Source organism: Schistocerca piceifrons, chromosome 6 (genome assembly GCF_021461385.2).
Source record: "Schistocerca piceifrons isolate TAMUIC-IGC-003096 chromosome 6, iqSchPice1.1, whole genome shotgun sequence".
In the NCBI taxonomy this organism is placed as follows: domain Eukaryota; kingdom Metazoa; phylum Arthropoda; class Insecta; order Orthoptera; family Acrididae; genus Schistocerca; species Schistocerca piceifrons.
The window spans coordinates 518,136,920-518,155,356 of NC_060143.1; the positions used below are offsets into that span (position 1 = coordinate 518,136,920).

The 18,437-nt window shown below is 46.1% G+C and overlaps 1 protein-coding gene across 1 annotated transcript in view; it reads left to right on the top strand.

Annotated features, from left to right (window-relative positions):
* The first annotated feature begins 12,340 nt into the window (after positions 1-12,340).
* The window catches only part of LOC124803427, a 250,963-nt gene continuing 244,866 nt past the window's right edge, over positions 12,341-18,437 (top strand). Inside the window, exon 1 of the mRNA XM_047264610.1 lies at positions 12,341-12,455. Coding sequence (XP_047120566.1) covers positions 12,341-12,455 — 115 coding nt within the window. The remainder of the gene's footprint in view (positions 12,456-18,437) is intronic.

Sequence of the window (18,437 nt, forward strand, 5' to 3'; positions counted from 1 at the left end):
GACCGAAAGGCGAGAGCCGACTCCCTCAAGAGCAACTGTACAAGCCGAACACAGAACATCCCCGCCCCCACGACAGTGGCCGTGGTTAAAACGTGCCAATCAGCAACTCGAAAACCGGCGGAAAATTCCACTCTATTGCCAAAGCACTACTATTCCACCAATGGAGTTATTTGGCGCCAATTTCTGCGCCGATTTTGCTACGTCACGGAGGTATCCCCTGAGCAAGCCAATCACAGTTATTATTTTGCAGAAAACGCGGGAATTTGCCCAACAAGACTGCCTGGGAACACAAGTCATTCCCACGCCTCGCTGGTAGCCCGTCAGAAAGTGTTTTCACTAACTTTCTGCGAAGTAACGAAATATCTAACCCCAGCCGCTCCTTCAGGCCCATATGGGCGTGTCGCTTCGCTCTTATGACAATGTCGGCGTCTGGAAACGATCCACTCGACTCCCTCACACCCGTGGGCATAACCCTTTCAAGATCAGCAGACTCCGCCTGTCACCAGACCACCTGGGTGACGAGAGACGCTGCGTGTGAAGTCCGCGTGTGAAGGAATAGCAACTTTTCACCACATGCAATTAGAGACGAAAATATTCATATCTTCTGAGTTCTCAGTACTAGCCTTGTAATGACAATACTCGGTTATACTTCCCCAAATCGAATTACTCAGAGTAAGATATAAACATGTGAGGGGGCAAATTACTGTGTGCATCTAAAGGCATGCCACCTCTCAAGGTACCTCATGGCCTCATACTCCAGCGAGAGGACCCACAGTCAATGTCTGTAGTATACAAATTACTGTTCTCCGCGTTTTAATTGAGTGCAGAAGAATTTTGCTGGGGACGTGACCACTACAATCAGCTGACGACAAACGCGTGTAGTAAAACTTTAAGAATTCTGTGTAGCGTCTTAGACCAGGGGTGTCCCACCCGCGGCCCCCCAGGCCAGTGCGCCCCAAATCGAGTACCAGTGCGACCCAAGAAATGAGCGTCCATCACACGATAGTTTAAAAAAAATCTGTAAAATTTCGTTTACGTATAGTTATGGTGAATACTTTCAATATGAAATGAGGTGACCCATTGTGTGATGGTGCACTCCCAAAGAAGACAGTTCCCAGGCAGCCTTGAAGTACACTATTTATTTCTCTAAGGAAACAGCAAGAAAACGCTAACAACAGAAATTGAATGCAAAAGAACACAAGATGTCGTCCTGACATAATTAGAATACTGTTACTCAGTGAATGTACACTGGTGTCCAAAACTAGAGCAACAAACAGAACTTTTGCAAGGCTGCGTTTATTTTGCTACAAACAGTGTAAACAGGTAATAGTAAAGCAGAAACTACGTAAAGAATACAGAACGTAATCAACCGCAACATCCATACGGTACACAAAAATGTTCTTCGTTTTTTTCCAACTTAACGCATCTGCACAGACATTCCGACAACTTGTTAATGTGCTCAGTATGGGGAGTGGCCACATGTGGCACCAATACAGGCCTGACAACGTCGGGCCATGCTGTGACTGATGTCATCGGTCTCATGTTGAGACAATAACGCCCATTCTTCCTGCAGTGGTTGGTGGATGCTCCATGATGCCACCCGACTACCTAGTGGATCCCAGACAAGCTCTATGGGATTCAAATCAGCAGAGCTAGCAGGCCACGCCATGCGTGCAATACCTACTGTTTCCAAGCAAACATCAACCACCTGTGGTCTATGAGGTCGTGCATTATATATTCTATTAGTACGAAGTCTGGGCCCACAGCACCTCCCAACAACCGCAAATGAGGTTCAAGATCTCGTCATGATATCTGACGGCAGTTAAATCTTGCCGATTCTCCCATACAATTTCATGAAAAGAGGTTCGAGTGGTAAACATGATCCCTGCCCACACCATTAGGGATCCTCCTCGATATCGGTCTTTTTGCACAATGTTTGGGTCCCTAAATCGTGTTCTACGTTCCCTCCAGATGCGAATCCATCGAGAATCGCTCTCCGGAGTAAACAAGGACTCATCTGTGAAAATAACATTGGCCCACTGTTCGACTGCCCATCGTGGCATGTTGATGACTCCACTCTAGATGTTCTCTTCTGTGAAGACGCGTCGGAGGTAGACATACAGCAGGCCTCCGACAATAAACACCACTCTGCCGAAGCCTTCTACACGCCTTTTGCCTCGATACAACACGTCCAGTGTGTGCTGCCAGCTCACATCGCAGATGCCGTGCAATACTAAGGCGGTACTGTCATGCCCTCACAGCCAAATAATGGTCCTCTCTTCTGAAGTCACACGTAGTCGGCCCTGCCCTGGTCTTCAGGATAGAGTTTCGGTCTCTGTAAACTGTCGCCACATCCGAGAAACAACAGAACGATTCACATTAAGGCGTCGGGCCTCATCAGTTTGCGATTTTCCAGTTTCCATTCTTCCCCTGGCCCTCCAACGCAGACTCTGGTAGGTATCCTCTCTGTGCCATACTGCACCGTCTGTGATTGTGTACACAGCGATTGTGGATGTGGTGCTACCCCGCAAACACTACCTCGATTCATAGGTGGCCTGACGTCAACGTTGCCATGGTTGCCCGTTCACCGTAATGCCATCTTCCATGCAGAGCACGATCGTAAGGACACCTGGTTGACAGTTTGTATCATTATATCGCGAATTAGACACAGGGCGGGGAAACAGCGGTTTGTTGCTTTAATTTTGCACACCAGCGTAGTTCTACGAAGGTGTAAGAGAAAATACACAGTCTGTCACCATCGATTACTCTCCAAGGTCGGAATCAGTTGTGGTCACGCTCGGCGGCGGACTGGCGTTGTCTTCAGTCCGGTAGTGCTGTGTCGGTGACTCGTTTACTCGGCGGTATACTCGGAGGCAAACGCTTAAAAAAAAGAAAGAAAGAAATGACCTTGAAAGGCCACAGGCCTGCTATCTCGCACGTCACATCTACTTGTTTAGCCTAGCAGACAGAATAAAAACGTGATGCACCTCTGTCATAAATTAAACGATCAGCCAAGATTAACCGATTACTACTTGATCCCACAATTTAAACAGAAGACAAACATGATTGCGATTTCAAAATCGTACACCCCGTGACGCTACTGGCTTGCTCCCAAGATAAAAGCAGGAGGGCATATACCCGGAGCTCCTGCCGGACACGCCTGCCAGTGGCCAGAGCTTCGCACGCCCACCTCGCCAAAGCCACTCCAACGCAGGTGAGTCGCCTGACAACCTTCGGCAGTTCGTCCTCAGATTCCCGCCTACAACATGCATTCTGTTGTGCCGGGAGTGACTGGCATATTATTATTATTATTATTTTAATTTTTTTTATTTTAATTTAATTTTATATTTTTTTAGCGGCCCGTCGCGAATTCCTCTCTTATGCCAACCTCTTCATTTCACAGTAGCACTTGCAACGTACCTCGTCAATTATTTGCTGAATGGGTTTCAGTCTCCGTTTCCCTCTACAGTTTTTACCCTCTACAGGCTCCCTCTAGTACCATGGAAGTCATTCCCTGATGTCTTAATTGATGTCCTGTCATCCTGTCCATTCCCTTTCTCAATGTTTTCCATATATTCCTTTCATCTCAGATTCTGCGCAGAACCTCCTCCTTCCTTAAATTATCAGTCCACCTAATTTTCAACATTCGTCTGTAGCACTACATCTCAGACGCTTCGATTCTCTTCTGTTCCGGTTTTCGTGCCGTCCATGTTTCAGTAACATCCAATGCTGTGCTCCAAACGCACATTCTCAGAAATTTCTTCCTCAAATTAAGGCCTATGTTTGACACTAGAAGGCCTCTCTCGGCCAGGAATGCCCTTTTTGCCTTGCCAGTTTGCTTTTGATGTCCTCCTTGCTCCGTTTGTCACTGATTATTTTGCTGCCTAGGTAGTCGAATTCCTTGACTTCATCACCTTTGTGACCATCAGTCCCAGTCAAGTTTATCGCTGTTCTTTTCCCGCTGTTTTCATTTCTGCTACGTCTCATTACTTTCGTCTTTCTTCGGTTTACTCCCAGTCCATATTCTGTACTCTAGATTGTTCATTCCCTCCAACAGATCATGTAATTTTCCTTCACTTTCACACAGGGTAGTAATGTCATCAGTGAATCTGATATCCTTTCACCTTGAATTTTAATTCTACTCCTGCAGTTTTCTTTAATTTGCATCATGTTTTTTTGATGTGCAGATTGAACGGTAGGGGCGAAAGACTACATCCCGGTCCTCACCCTTTTAAATCCGAGCACTTAGTTCTTGGTCGTCCACTCTTCTCATTCCCTCTTGGCTCTTGAAAATATTGTGTATTACCCGTCTTTCCCTATAGCCTACCCTTCTTTCTTTCAGAATTTCGATCATCTTGCACCATTTTACATTGTCGAACGGTTTTTCCAGTTCGACAGATCCTATGAACGCGTCTTGAGTTTTCTTTATAAAATAAATGGCTCTGAGCACTATGGGACTTAACTGCTGAGGTCATCAGTCCCCTAGAACTTAGAACTACTTAAACCTAACTAACCTAAGGACATCACACCCATCCATGCCCGAGGCGATTTTTCTTTAGTCTTGCTTCCATTATCAACCGCAACGTCAGAATTCCCTGTCTCTTGCCTTTACCTTTCCTAAAGCCAAACTGATCCTCATTTAACATATTCTTAATTTTCTTTTCAGTTCTTCTGTATGTTATTCTTGTCAGAAACTTGTATGCATGAGCTGTTAAGCTGATTGTGCGATAATTCTCACACGTGTCAGCTCTTGCAGTCTTCGGAATTGTGTGCATGATGTTTTTTCGGAAGTCAGTTGATATGTCGCCAGATTCATATATTCTACAGACACCAACGTGAATAGCCGTTTTGTTGCCACTTCTCCCAATGATTTTAGAAATTCTGGAGGAATCTTATTTATCCCTTCTGCGTTATTTCATCTTAAGTCCTCCAAAGCTGTCTTAGTTTCTGATTCTAGAACTGGATAGTAACATACTGGGTGTCCCAAGAGGAGTGGTCAGTATTCAGGAATATGACAGAAAGGATCATTCGAACCAAGTTAAACTAGTACACACCGACTCTAAAATGGCTACATTAAGAGCTATGAGCTCTACTTCATGCTCTGAAACAAATCAAACCTCTTTTACTGAACAAGCTCATGTTTACTAGAAATTTCTTGTTGGCTTGGTTCACACTACATTCTACCTAAATGTGGAAAGCAAAGAGGAGGAGGAGATTAATGTTTAACATTCCGTCGACAACGAGGCATTAGGGATGGGGAAAGCAACGTGTTTCTTCAAATTACCTAAGATGAAGAAGTGCCCACAGCTCTTAAGGTATCAGTTTTTCGGACTACGATTACTAAACGTTTTTTCTTTGAATGAGCGTTCTTGTCAAGTCCCAGAATATTGACCATTCCACCTTGGACGCCTATACTTCAGAATGATAGACTTGTGATACCATTTTAAACTTCAAAGACTTCCTGTAATGATGCAAACTGACGAAAATAATTGTACTATAGTAAAATTTTAGTAGCTTTTGGTAATGGAAAACTTTCACAGACTGAGGATTTTAGTCCAGAGGCAAGTTAAAGTTTAGTTCGTTTCAGTTTGTATTCCTGTTACCCCAGCAGCTCGTGGCCTTGCGGTAACGTTCTCGCTTCCCGCTCACGGGATCCCGGGTTCGATTCCCGGCGGGGTCAGGGATTTTTGCTCCCTCGAGATTACTTGGTGTTCTTGTGTTGTTTTCATCATCATTCATACCCATTACGGTCGGAGGAAGGCAATGGAAAACCACCTCCGCTAGGAGCTTGCCCAGTCGGCGGTGCGGGTCCCGCATCGTTCACTACGCTCCTCGGTGTATGGGACTTGATCATCATCATACCCCAGCTAACTTTGTTACTATATGGTTCAAATGGCTCTGAGCACTATGCGACTTAACTTCAGAGGTCATCAGTAGCCTAGAACTCGGAACTAATTAAACCTAACTAACCTAAGGATATCACATACATCCGTACCCGAGGCAGGATTCGAACCTGCGACTGTAGTGGCCGCTCGGCTCCAGACTGTAGCGCCTATACTCAAACAATCAAATGTTGTTCAGGTGAACTTTGTAAAATGTGGACTCACTTTGTAATCAATTTCTCGATAGTGGTAGTCTCCCATATAGATTTAAATATACTGTTTAGTGTTTTCATTTATTTATTTTTCACATCTTGTTCCAACAGCCCAAACTGAAGAGCAAATTTCGATGGCCATGGAACGAGTCAGTGCATGAATTTTACATCAGAAAAGTTAATAAGAGATAAAATAAAATATGCACAATTTCCATGCTGACGACTAGCAGTTAAGTATACGAGTACATTGAGTGGGCAAAAGTCGTCGGATAGCGATACACACATATACAGACGGCGGTAGTATCGCCCACGCAAGGTATAAAAGCGCATGCATTGGCGGATCTGTCATTTGTACCCAAGTGAGTCGTGTGAAAAGGTTTCCGACCTGATTATGGCCGCACTATGGGGATTAACAGACTTTCAACACGGAATGCCAATTGGAGCTAGAGGCGTGGGATATTTCATTTCGGATATCGTTGGGCAGTTCAGTATTCCGAGATCCACAGTGTCAAGAGTGTGCCGAGAATTACAAATTTCAGGCATTACCTCTCATCACGGACAGCACAGTGGCCGACGGCCTTTACTTAACGACCTAGAGCAGCGTCGTTTGCGTAGAGTTGTCAGTGCTAACAGACAAGCAACACTGCGTGAAATAACTACAGAAGTGAATGTGGGACGTACGACTAACGTATCCGTTAGGACAGTGCGGCGAAATTTGGCATTAATGAGCTGTGGCAGGGGAAGACCAACGCGAGGGTCTTTGCTAACAGCATGACGTCACCTGCAGCGCCTCTCCTGGGTTCGTGACCACTAGGCGACGGGAAAACCGTGGCCTGGTCGGACGAGTACAGATTTCGGTTGGTTCGGTGATGATATGGTTCGAGTGTGGCGTAGACCTCACGAAGCCTATGGATCCAAGTTGTCAACAGGGCACTGTGCAAACTGGTGGTGGCTTCATATTGGTGTGGGCTGTGTTTAAATGGAATGGATTGGGTCGTCTGGTCCAACTGAACCGATCAGTGGCTGAAAATGGTTACGCGCGATTATTTGCAGACAATTTCCTGCCATTCGTGGATTTCGTGTTCCAAAACAAAGATGGAATTTTTACAGATGGCAATGCGCCATGTCACCGGGACACAATTGTTCGCTAGTGGTTTGAAGAACATCTTGAACAATTCAAACGAATGATTTGGCCACCCAGATCGCCCGACATGAGTCCCATAAAATTTATGGGACACAATTGAGACTCAGTTCGTGCACAAAATCCTGCACCGGCCACACTTTCGCAATTATGGAGGGCTTTTTGAGGTAGCATGGATCAGTATTTCTGCAGGGGACTCCAGCGACTTGTCGAGTCAATGCCTTGCGGCCCATATCGTCGCTAGAATGAGTCATCATTTGTCTCTGTGCCGCTTATGTACTCTTCTAAGCCCATCACATTCCCGTGGCGTTGCCAGGTGTCGCTCAATCTCGCAGCGGACAGTGGTCACAAATCATCCAAGCTTACAACAATGGCAAGTAGTATGCCTACCGGAATATTGGTCGAGGTCCAGTGACTGTTAGCAGAATATGGAATCGGTGGGTTCAGGAGGGTAATACGGAACGCCGTGCAGGATCCCAACCGCCTCATATCACTAGCCGTCGAGATGACAGCCATCTTATCCGCACAGTTGTAACGGATCGTGCAGCCACGTCTCGATCCGTGAGTCAACAGATGGGGACGTTTGCAAGACAACAACCATCTGCACGAACAGTTCGACGACGTTTGCAGCAGCATGGACTATCAGCTCGGAGACCATGGCTGCGGTTACCCTTGACGCTGCATCGCAGACAGGAGCGCCTGCGATGGTGTACTCAACGACGAACCTGGGTGCAGGAATGGCAAAATGTCATTTTTTCGGATTAATCCACGTTCTGTTTACAGCATCATGATGGTCGCATCCGTGTTTGGCGACATCGCGGTGCACGCACATTGGAAGCGTGAATTCGTCATCGCCATACTGGCGTATCACCTTGCATGATGGTATGGGGTGCCATTAGCTACACGTCTCGGTCACCTCTTGTTCGCATTGACGGCGCTTTGAACAGTGGACGTTACATTTCAGATGTGTTACGACCTGTAACTTTAATCTTCATTCGATTTCTGCGAAACCCTACATTTCAGCAGGATAATGCACGACTGCATGTTGCAGGTCGTGTACGGGCCTATCTGGGCACAGAAAATATTCGACTGCTGCCCTGGCCAGCATTCTCCAGATCTCTCACCAATTGAAAACGTCTGGTCAATGGTAGCCGAGCAACTGGCTCGTCACAATACGCCAGTCACTACTCTTGATGAACTGTGGTATCGTGTTGAAGCTGCATGGGCTGCTGTACCTGTACACGCCATCCACACTCTGTTTGACTCAATGCCCAGGCGTATCAAGGCCTTTATTACGGCCAGAGGTGGTTGTTCTGGGTACTGATTTCTCAGGATCTATGCACCCAAACTGCGTGAAAATGTAATCACATGTCAGTTTTAGTATAATATATCTGTCCAATGAATACCCGTTTATCATCTGCATTTCTTCTTGGTGTAGCAATTTTAATGGCCAGTAGTGTATAAAAATCTGCTTGAACAATGAAATATAACAGGTTTTTGAGGGTGCATGTGCACCATAAGCTACTGGTCTGAATTGATGTATCGCCTTCGTTCAGCTAAGTTTCATGAACGCGTCATTAACATGTCCCAAAGAATAGACACCACGCATTCATATAACTGATAAAGTTAGCTGGGCAATGATTTCACCTTCTCCACTCAGTTCCGCTTCGAGCACCGAGCGGGAAGGTTCTTGTTTATTTCAGATGCCGCAGCGTCGCTTGTGTGGAGTTTTCCTCGTCAGTGTTGTTCTGTCTACCGAGTGTTTCGTAGCGCCTCGACTCCGCCTTATTTTCTGTTTAGTGTTCGTCTATTTGCAGCGGCGTCGGGCGCTCCCCTGTGGCTACCATGGTTTCCACATGTATTCCACGAAAAGGTACTGTGAGATTTACTTTCGATAAAACAACGTCACACGTGCAGTCCGCGTCTCTAGAAATCCACGATTGGCTTGTCGATACAATCCATGAGAACTCTGATCACGTCCACACCGCTTGTTTTGACGCAGACGAGAACGTGTTTTATGTGAAATTTATGGATCCCCTTCACGTTGAAAGATTACTGTCGCGAAGTGGTTCTCAAGTCCCGTTCAAGCATCGCTATAATTATGTTAACATGGTGTCACCCGCAGATGCTGAAATTGACTATATCAATTTTCGAGTCTTCATCCTCCCGCCGGGGGCTGATGACAATTTTCTAAAGGACAAAAAAAAAAAAAAAAATGGTTCAAATGGCTCTGAGCACTATGGGACTTAGCTTCTGAGATCATCAGTCCCCTAGAACTCAGAACTACTTAAACCTAACTAACCTAAGGACAGCACACACATCCATTCCCGAGGCAGGATTCGAACCTACGACCGTAGCGGTCGCGCAGTTCCAGACTGCAGCGCCTAGAACCGCTCGACCACCCCGGCCGGCTCTAAAGGACATATCGACTCCTTACGATAACTTGGAAAACGTCCGTCGTGAACGTTGATCTGCTCAACTCTGATCACAGTGTTAAAAGTGAGTGGTTACCGCGTTACCGGTCAAGAGGGAACCCGCTTCCTATGTAGTGAAAGTGGACACGTTCGCTCTAATTGCCCGCGGAGGGTTTTTGTATTAAAGCCGTCATTAGTGCAGCGTCGCAAATTGACGGTTACTGATCTCGTTCCTTCCACTCCCGACGTCGGACCTACTTCTTCTTCGGCTCATAATGAACAAAAAGTCAGTTCCGATAACCGTGTAAATGAATATCCGCCTTTACCTCCGCGACAGGTTCAGATTCCATCGCCCTCAGGAGAGTAACAAAGAAGCGACGTCGCATTCAAATTGGCGAGGGTGAGGACTTGGCTTCGCCTTCTGCCCCAACCTTCTCCGCATCGATTGTGTCTCCTGCTCCTGTCGATCCTACGATACATCCCGTCCGTGGTACGGTGGGTGGCGAAGAAGTTACCTCCAGCATCCCTCCTGCTCGCGATGTGCCTCCTTCTGAGCCGCCTGTGTGTGGAGAGGGAGCGGAGTCCCCCCTTTGTCTTTGGGTCCTCGTTACAAGTCCTCCTGCTCCTTCGTATTCAGCCGCCTACAGTTTCCTGAATTTGCAGCCTACAAAAAAATGGTTCAAATGGCTCTGAGCACTATGGGACTTAACTTCTGAGGTCATCATTCCCCTAGAACTTAGAACTACTTAAACCTAACTAACCGAAGGACAACACGCATATCCATGCGAGCTAGAACAAATCTCGAGGAGAATAAAATTAGCGACCAAGTATCATATTTTGCATTGGTAGGTCCACAGAATGCTTCCGCCTTAGTGACTGGACCTGTATGAGATGACCCTTCTTCTGTGGGGCAGGAAGCTGTGCCTATGACCCCTTCCATATCCCCTTCTGCAGAGGCCGCCATGCCACGTAGCCGACAGAAACAGCGTATACAACCTGACCGTGCGGTGGCACGTAAGAAATTTAAGAAAGAAGGTTGTGATTACGGGGATTCTGGTCCCCCGATTGATTTATTTGTGGGCTTCGCAATAGACCTTGACGCTCAGCTGCCTATCTAATTCTGCTCGGTTCGTTCCGTACATCCCTGTATAACTGTGATTAGGGACCCAAGCCTACACGTTACTTTCCTTCAATGTTAATCGTGTGGAATCAGAATTGCGATTGGCTTCGATACTCCACTTCATTTATGTGCGGACATAGTCTTCTTACAGGAGGTGTTATTTAGACATTTATCCTTACCTGGTTTTCTTGTGATCTTTAATATAACATCTGAATGTTCTACGGGGGCCGCCTTATTCTGTCGCGAAAGCATTCCTGTTGCTGAGGTGGAAATGTTGGATTCTGGCAGGGGCATTGGTTGTCAACTTTTGAATTATACCTTGGTTCTTTTATATGCCCCTTCTGGCACTGGTCGCGCAGTGGATCGTTCGCGTTTTTCTGAAGAGGAAATTGTTTATTTGTTGCTTAAGAGTCCTCCGGGCATTCTGTTGGGTGGTGATTTTAGCTGGGTGTTGGGTCCTGCAGATCAATCTCCAGATTTTAATTTCTATCGTGAATTACATGAATTGGTCCACTCTTAATGCCTGCAAGACGTCTGGACATGTAAATACCCGACGTTAGTTAAAATTACCCACTTTACTCCCACTTCTAGCAGCAGATTAGATAGGTTTTACTTATCAGACAACCTGCGCGATTGTACTCTTAATGTTGAAGTCACCTCAACTTCCTTTACGGATCACTGTACTGTGTCTATAACTCTCAATTTTGAACGGCGACCAGTCAAATGGTTTCGCACTCCGTAGATGTTAAACGTCGCTCACCTAGCTGACTCCTCTCTCGATGACGTGATGCGTGTGGGAGCGTACTCTACGGTCCACTGGGAAGTACTCTTCCACCCTTGACTGGTGGACACAGCTGGCAAAATCGAGGCTCAGGCAAACATTGATACTTTTCCGTGCTGCCAAAGCGCGAGACTTTCGGAGAACTTACTAATATTACTGTTCCATCCTGTGTGAACTTCGTGATGCTGCGGATCACGTCCCTCTACGAATTATGTAGAGGCGCGTAAAAGCAAAATTGTTGACCTTGAAGAGAATATAAATGGAAGGTTTGAAAATGCGATCCAAGACACGTTCTTTGGTGACGGAAGAACTGACTTCCATATATCATTGCTTCAGCATCAGACCCGCCGCCGACGCCCTTGTATTCATTCTCCCACAACAGATTATGGACGTATCGTAATGGAGCAAGCCGATATAGTGCGTAGCTTACGCCAATACTATGTAGACATCTACGACATCGACGAGTCCAGTGAAACCTTCCACGATCCGCCAGGCAGAGTAATGCAGACACAATTACACCTGAACATAATGAAACGCTCTTAGCTGCCTTTCAGCCTGCGGAAGTTTGTATACGTATTGTGGGATCGCCTTCTCAGAAGTCCCCGAGTCTGCATGGAGATCTCAAGGAATTATAGGTGCGCTCTTGGCCGCTGTTGGGTGCTACCTTTACCTGGAAGGTAGCAGAATTAAATTCCGACTTCGCATCATTGCCTCTGCTGCTGCAACATCACTGATGTCTCTACAAGTGCATTGCTCTGAAGAACTAGTCGATATTGTTTCAGGTGTCACCATGAAGACCTCAGTAGCAGCCATCTTTGCTATCACCATGGTGCTGAGCGTGCAAGCGGGTTACCTGTCCTGCGGGAAGGGCGAGGTGTGTCCTGAGGGTCATTGTTGCATGATCGGTAAGTGCTACAGACTCTCGCTCACCAATTGCAGCTACCGGAGGAGCCAGCAGCGTCTTTACCCCGTTCATTATAAAAAAATATAACAGATGTACTAGAGAGACTGCCTACTTATCCAACCTCTTCAGGAGTACTGCTGCGTGGTGTGGGATCTTTACCAGATAGGATTAACAGAGTACATCGAGATAGTTCAAAGAAGGGCAGCACGTTTTGTATTATCGCGAAATAGGAGAGAGTGTCACTGACATGATAAAGGATTTGTGGTGGGAATAATTAAACAAAGGCTTTTTTATTCCGGGGGGGATCTTCTCACTAAATTTCAGTCACCAACGTCGAATGCGAAAATAGTTTGTTGATGCCGGCCTATATAGGAAGAAACGATCATCATAATAAAATGAGGGAAATCAGAGCTCCCACGGAGGGATAAAGGTGTTGTTTTCTTCCGCAAGCTGTTAGAGAGTGGAATCATAGTGTGAGAGTGGTTCCAAGAACCCTCTGCCAGGCACTTAAGTGTAATTTGCAGAGTAGCCAAGCAGAAGTAGATTCGGATGTAGAAAATCTTTGACGCTCTACTGTAGTATTTTTATCATACCTTTTATAAAAGTTAGAGTGAGGTCCTAGTATTTACAAGAGATATATTTCAAAGAAGTGTGACACTGTAATATAGTTCTATGCACCTTGCAGTTGAAAGCAGGCAACAGCACTGCCAGCTACAGGGGTTCTTCTTTCGCCGACCGTGCTATAGGGTTTGGGAACCGGGACGAAATTTCTTTGGAGACGCATCTTTGAACTAAGCAAAAATGAAATGAGGAAGGGCAAAATAAAATTGGAGTAGAAGGGGGAAGAAGTAGTGGATAAAGACAAGCAGTAGTAGTAGTAGAAGAAGAAGAAGAAGAAGAAGAGGGGAAAGGATTGTAGGTCACAAAAATTGTAAAGGGGCGGATGTGTGTGAAACTAAATCACGAGGAGATTCAAAGTGGACTCTGTTGGGCGAAAGGGGGGAGTTCCACAACTAGAAACGGCTAAATACACTCTAAGACAAAAAACAAACCGCAATCGTCATTTCACTGTACCTATGCTATATGGACTGTAAGACAAAACGACGCACCACGAAGGAATTATTCAAATACGGCGGAAATCGATCTATGTGATGTACATATACAGACAAACAAATGACAGTTTCAGAACAATCGGATGGTTTATTCAAGGGAAAGAGCATCAAAAAGTAAGCAAGTCAGTTACACGCTGGCCCTCACGCAAGCAGTTATTGGTAGATTTGTTGCATGTCTCTCTGAGGGATATCGTACCAAATTCTGTCCAACTGGCTAGTGAGATCGTAAGATTGTCAAAATTCCGAGCTATTTGGAGGCACCTGCCCATAATGCTCCAAACATTCTCAGTTGTGGAGAACTCCGGCAACTTTACTGGCCAAGGTGAGATTAGGCAAGCACGAAGACAAGCAGTACAAACTCTCGCCGTGTAAAATGTAAGCCCAGTTTGGGTCGCCAGAAGGGCAACTAAACTGAGCGTCGAACAAGTTACACGCTGGCCCTTATGCAAGCAGTTATTGATAGAGTTGTTGCATGTCTCTCAGAGAGATACCGTGCCAAATTCTGTCCATCTGGCTAGTAAGATCGTCAAAATTCAGAGCTATTTGGAGGCACCTGCCCATAATGCTACAAACATTCTCAATTCTGGAGAACTCTGGCAACCTTACTGGCCAAGGTGAGATTTGACAGTCCGAGGCGCCTCCAGACAGGTCTTCGCAGGTAATCGGTGCTAAGTTCGAAGCTGGAGGCATCACTGAAGACAGTTCTACTCCAGTCAATGAGATTCCAGGCTAGATACGTGTCTAGTGACGACCTAGACAGGGATGGAATACCAACCTAACTGTCGCCTGCCGTAAGAGCGTGATGGTCTGGGGTGCCATTTTATTCCACGGTTGGACACCTTTGGTTGTCATCCGCAGCACCCTTACAGCAAAGCGATACGTCGGCGATGTATTACTCCCTGTTTCGTTGCCCTTCATGGCAAGTCATCAGCAACATAATGACCGCCCGCACAGGGCGATAGTTTCTATAGCTTGTCTTTTTTTTTTTTTTTGGAAAAATAAATGTTCTGGACTGTGCGAACGCAATATCGACTATCAAATTTATTTATGAACATAGCATCGTTACAACAATAAACAGTTCTAAAAAAAAATCAGTATGAGTTGCCAAACGTAAACAAAAATTGAGATAAGTGTATCAGGTAAGAAACTAAGAGAAAATGGAAAACTATAATGAGAAAAGAGAAACAAATGGGATTCTTCCAGCGAAAGTATTCACTGTAAGTGAAGCATCCTCTGATATCCGTACAATAACGCAACCGATAAAGTGTGGGCAAAATGTTCGCGGTACTGCGGTGAACATTGCAATCGTTGATCAGATTCCCACAGGTAGGCCATGTACTACACGGCGCCACTGAGTTGTAACTCAAAAATGGCGTAGGCAGTGTGTCCCAGGAGCCAGGCCACGGCGGTGCACTTCTTCTTTGGGTGCAGTTTAAGGTCAGGACGGATAATCCACATTGGTGTCACACTAGTAGGTGCAGTGTGGTTGATAAGCCCCACCATCAGTGGGCACAACTCCCATACTCCCCATACGTAGCGGCACGCTATACGGTGGTCTCTGGTGTCGGCAGCTCCACACTGGCTGCACGCGTTCGTCTGGCTGAGGTGAATGTCTGCTAGACGCTGCTTACAAGGGAACATCCCCATCACACCCCCCTCAGATTTAGTTATAAGTTGGCACAGTGGATAGGCCTTGAAAAACTGAACACAGATCAATTGAGAAAACAGAAAGAAGTTGTGTGGAACTATGAAAAAATAAGCAAAATATACAAACTGGGTCGTCCATGTGTAAGATAGGCAATATTAAGGGCAATATGAGGCGAGGAGCGCCGTGGTCCCGTGGTTAGCGTGGACAGCTGCGGAACGAGAGGTCCTAGGTTCAAATCTGCCCTCGACTGAAAATTTTGCTTTCTTTATTTTCGCAAAGTTATGATCTGTCCGTTCGTTCATTGACGTCTCTATTCACTGTAATAAGTTTAGTGTCTGTGTTTTGCGACTGCACCGCAAAACCGTGTGATTAGTTGACGAAAGGATGTGCCTCTCCAATGGGAACCGAAAACATTTGATCGCAAGGTCATTGGTCAACCGATTCCTCCACAGGAAAACACGTCTGATATTTTGTATACGACACTGGTGACAGCGTGTGCGTGCCGGCCGAAGTGGCCGTGCGGTTAAAGGCGCTGCAGTCTGGAACTGCGAGACCGCTTCAGTCGCAGGTTCGAATCCTGCCTCGGGCATGGCTGTTTGTGATGTCCTTAGGTTAGTTAGGTTGAACTAGTTCTAAGTTCTAGGGGACTAATGACCTCAGCAGTTGAGTCCCATAGTGCTCAGAGCCATTTGAACCATTTGAACAGCGTGTGCGTCACATGACAGGAATATGTTGTCGACCCACCTAACTAGTACACTTGGCGAATGGGTGAAAAGATTCTTCTACCTTGCCCGATGTAGGTTTTCTTGTGGATGTAATAATCACTCCAAAAAAAAGTCGCATTCTGGAGGACGACGGTTCAATCCCGCGTCCGGCCATCCTGATTTAGGTTTTCCGTGATTTCCCTAAATCACTCCAGGTAAATGCCGGGATGGTTCCTCTGAAAGGGCACGGCCGACTTCCTTCCCCATCCTTCCCTAATCCGATGAGACCGATGACCTCGCTGTCTTGTCTGCTTCCCCAAAACAACCAACCAACCAACCAAAAAAAGTGATGAAAACATAAGAGTTTTTCGCATAAACTGAAAATAAAAAGTTAAAATTTTCGACCGAGGGAAGATTCGAACTGAAGACCTCTCGTTTTGCAACTGTTCACACTAACCACGGGACCACGGCGCTCCCAGTCTCATATTGCCCTTTATAGTGGGTGTATTACACATGGACGACCCAGTTTGTATATTTTGCTTATTTTTTCATAGTTCCACATAACTTCTTCCCGTTTTCTCGATCGATCTGTGTTCAGTTTTTCAAGGCCTATCCACTGTGCCAACTTATAACTAAATCTGTGGGGGGTGCGATGGGGATGTTCCCTTGTTAGTTGGAAAGGTGTCACTGACGACTCGGTACCACAACGAACTGATGTCCGACGGCAGGAATGGGTTGTTAATATTAGCCCATGCCTGCTTCAAGACGACCGCTGGTATCCGTATTTCCAGTTTGTGCGCTGGTGGACAGCCTAGGAGAGCTTCATAGATCCGTCGCTCCGACGTATTCCGATCTGTAGCCGCCTCCAAGACATAACTGCGTGCGAGATAAAATTCCCTGACGTAGCGGATGCCCACTACTGAAACTGGAGCGCATTGTGACTGAGGCCGGTATCGATCCAATATGGCTGCCGTTGTCCCGTTCGGATGGTCGGTCTGCAGCGTTTTTGTTCGGTGGACGAGGAGTGCCGTGCACTTCCGCCGGAGATCGATCAATCCCAGTCCCCCGAGTGACCGATCGAGGTCACAGGCGGTGGCTCGCACTTTGAAGATGGAGTGTCGCCAAAGCAGCCAGTAAACTGCTTTCGTAATCGAATTTCCCAGAAGTTTCGGGGCAGTCAGCAGCTGAGCGACATACCACGCCTTGGCGAGGATCGTCGTGTTAATGACCGGCACCGCCAAGTGAAGGTTCAGACGTCGGTTGGCGTGGCAACGGCACAATCCCCTGATGGTGTGGAGGAGTCGCCTCCACGTGAGTGTCTGCATTAGTCTGAGGGCAGGCACACACCTGCAGTCCCAGCAATTTTTCGTGCTTGCCAAAGCCTAGCTTGGCCTGCAAGGTCACTGGATCTCTCCTCAATCGTGAACGTTTGGAGCATTAGGGACACCGCACTGGAACCAGCTCGGGATTCTGAAGATTTAACGCGCCAATTGGACAGAATTTGACACGATATCCGTCAGGAGAACATCCAACAACACCGTCAATCAATACCAAAGCGGTATAACGGCTTGCATAAGGGCCAGGTTCCGTAGAAATGTTGGAACACGTGAGGCAATACTGACCCTACGACTTATCTTAGAAAATAGATTAAGGAAAGGGCAAACCTACGTTCCTAGCATTTGTAGACTTCGAGAAAGCTTTTGACAATGTTGTCTGGAATACTCACTTTCAAATTCTGAAGGTGGCAGGAGTAAAATACAGGGAGCGAAAGGATTTTGTACAGAAACCAGATGGCAGTTATAAGAGTCGAGGGGCATGAAAGGGAAGCAGTAGTTGGGAAGGGAGTGAGACAGGGTTGTAGCCTATCCCCGATGTTATTCAATGTGTATATTGAGCAAGCAGCAAAGGAAACAAAGCAAAAATTCGGAGTAGCAATTAAAATCCATGGAGAAGAAATAAAAACTTTGAGGTTCGCCGACGACATTGTAATTCTATCAGGGCCAGCAAAGGACCTGGAAGAGCAGCTGAACGGAATGGACAGCGCCTTGGAAGGAGGATATAAGATGAACATCAACAAAAGCAAAACGAGGATAATGGAATGTAGTCAAATTAAATCGGGTGATGCTGCGGGAATTAGATTAGGAAATGAGACGCTTAAAGTAGTAAATGAGTTTCTCTATTTGGGGAGCAAAATAACTGATGGTCGAAGTACAGAGGATATAAAATGTAGACTGGCAATGGCAAGGAAAGCGTATCTGAAGAACAGAAATTTGTTAACATCGAGTATAGATTTAAGTGTCAGAAAGTCGTTTCTGAAAGTATTTGTATGGAGTGTAGCCATGTATGGAAGTGAAAAGTGGACGATAAATAGTTTAGACAAGAAGAGAATAGAAGCTTTCGAAATGCTGAAGATTAGACGGGTAGATCACATAGCTAATGAGAAGGTGTTGATTTGAATTGGAGAGAAGAGAAATTTTTGGCACTACTTGACTAGAAGAAGGGATTGGTTGGTAGGGCAT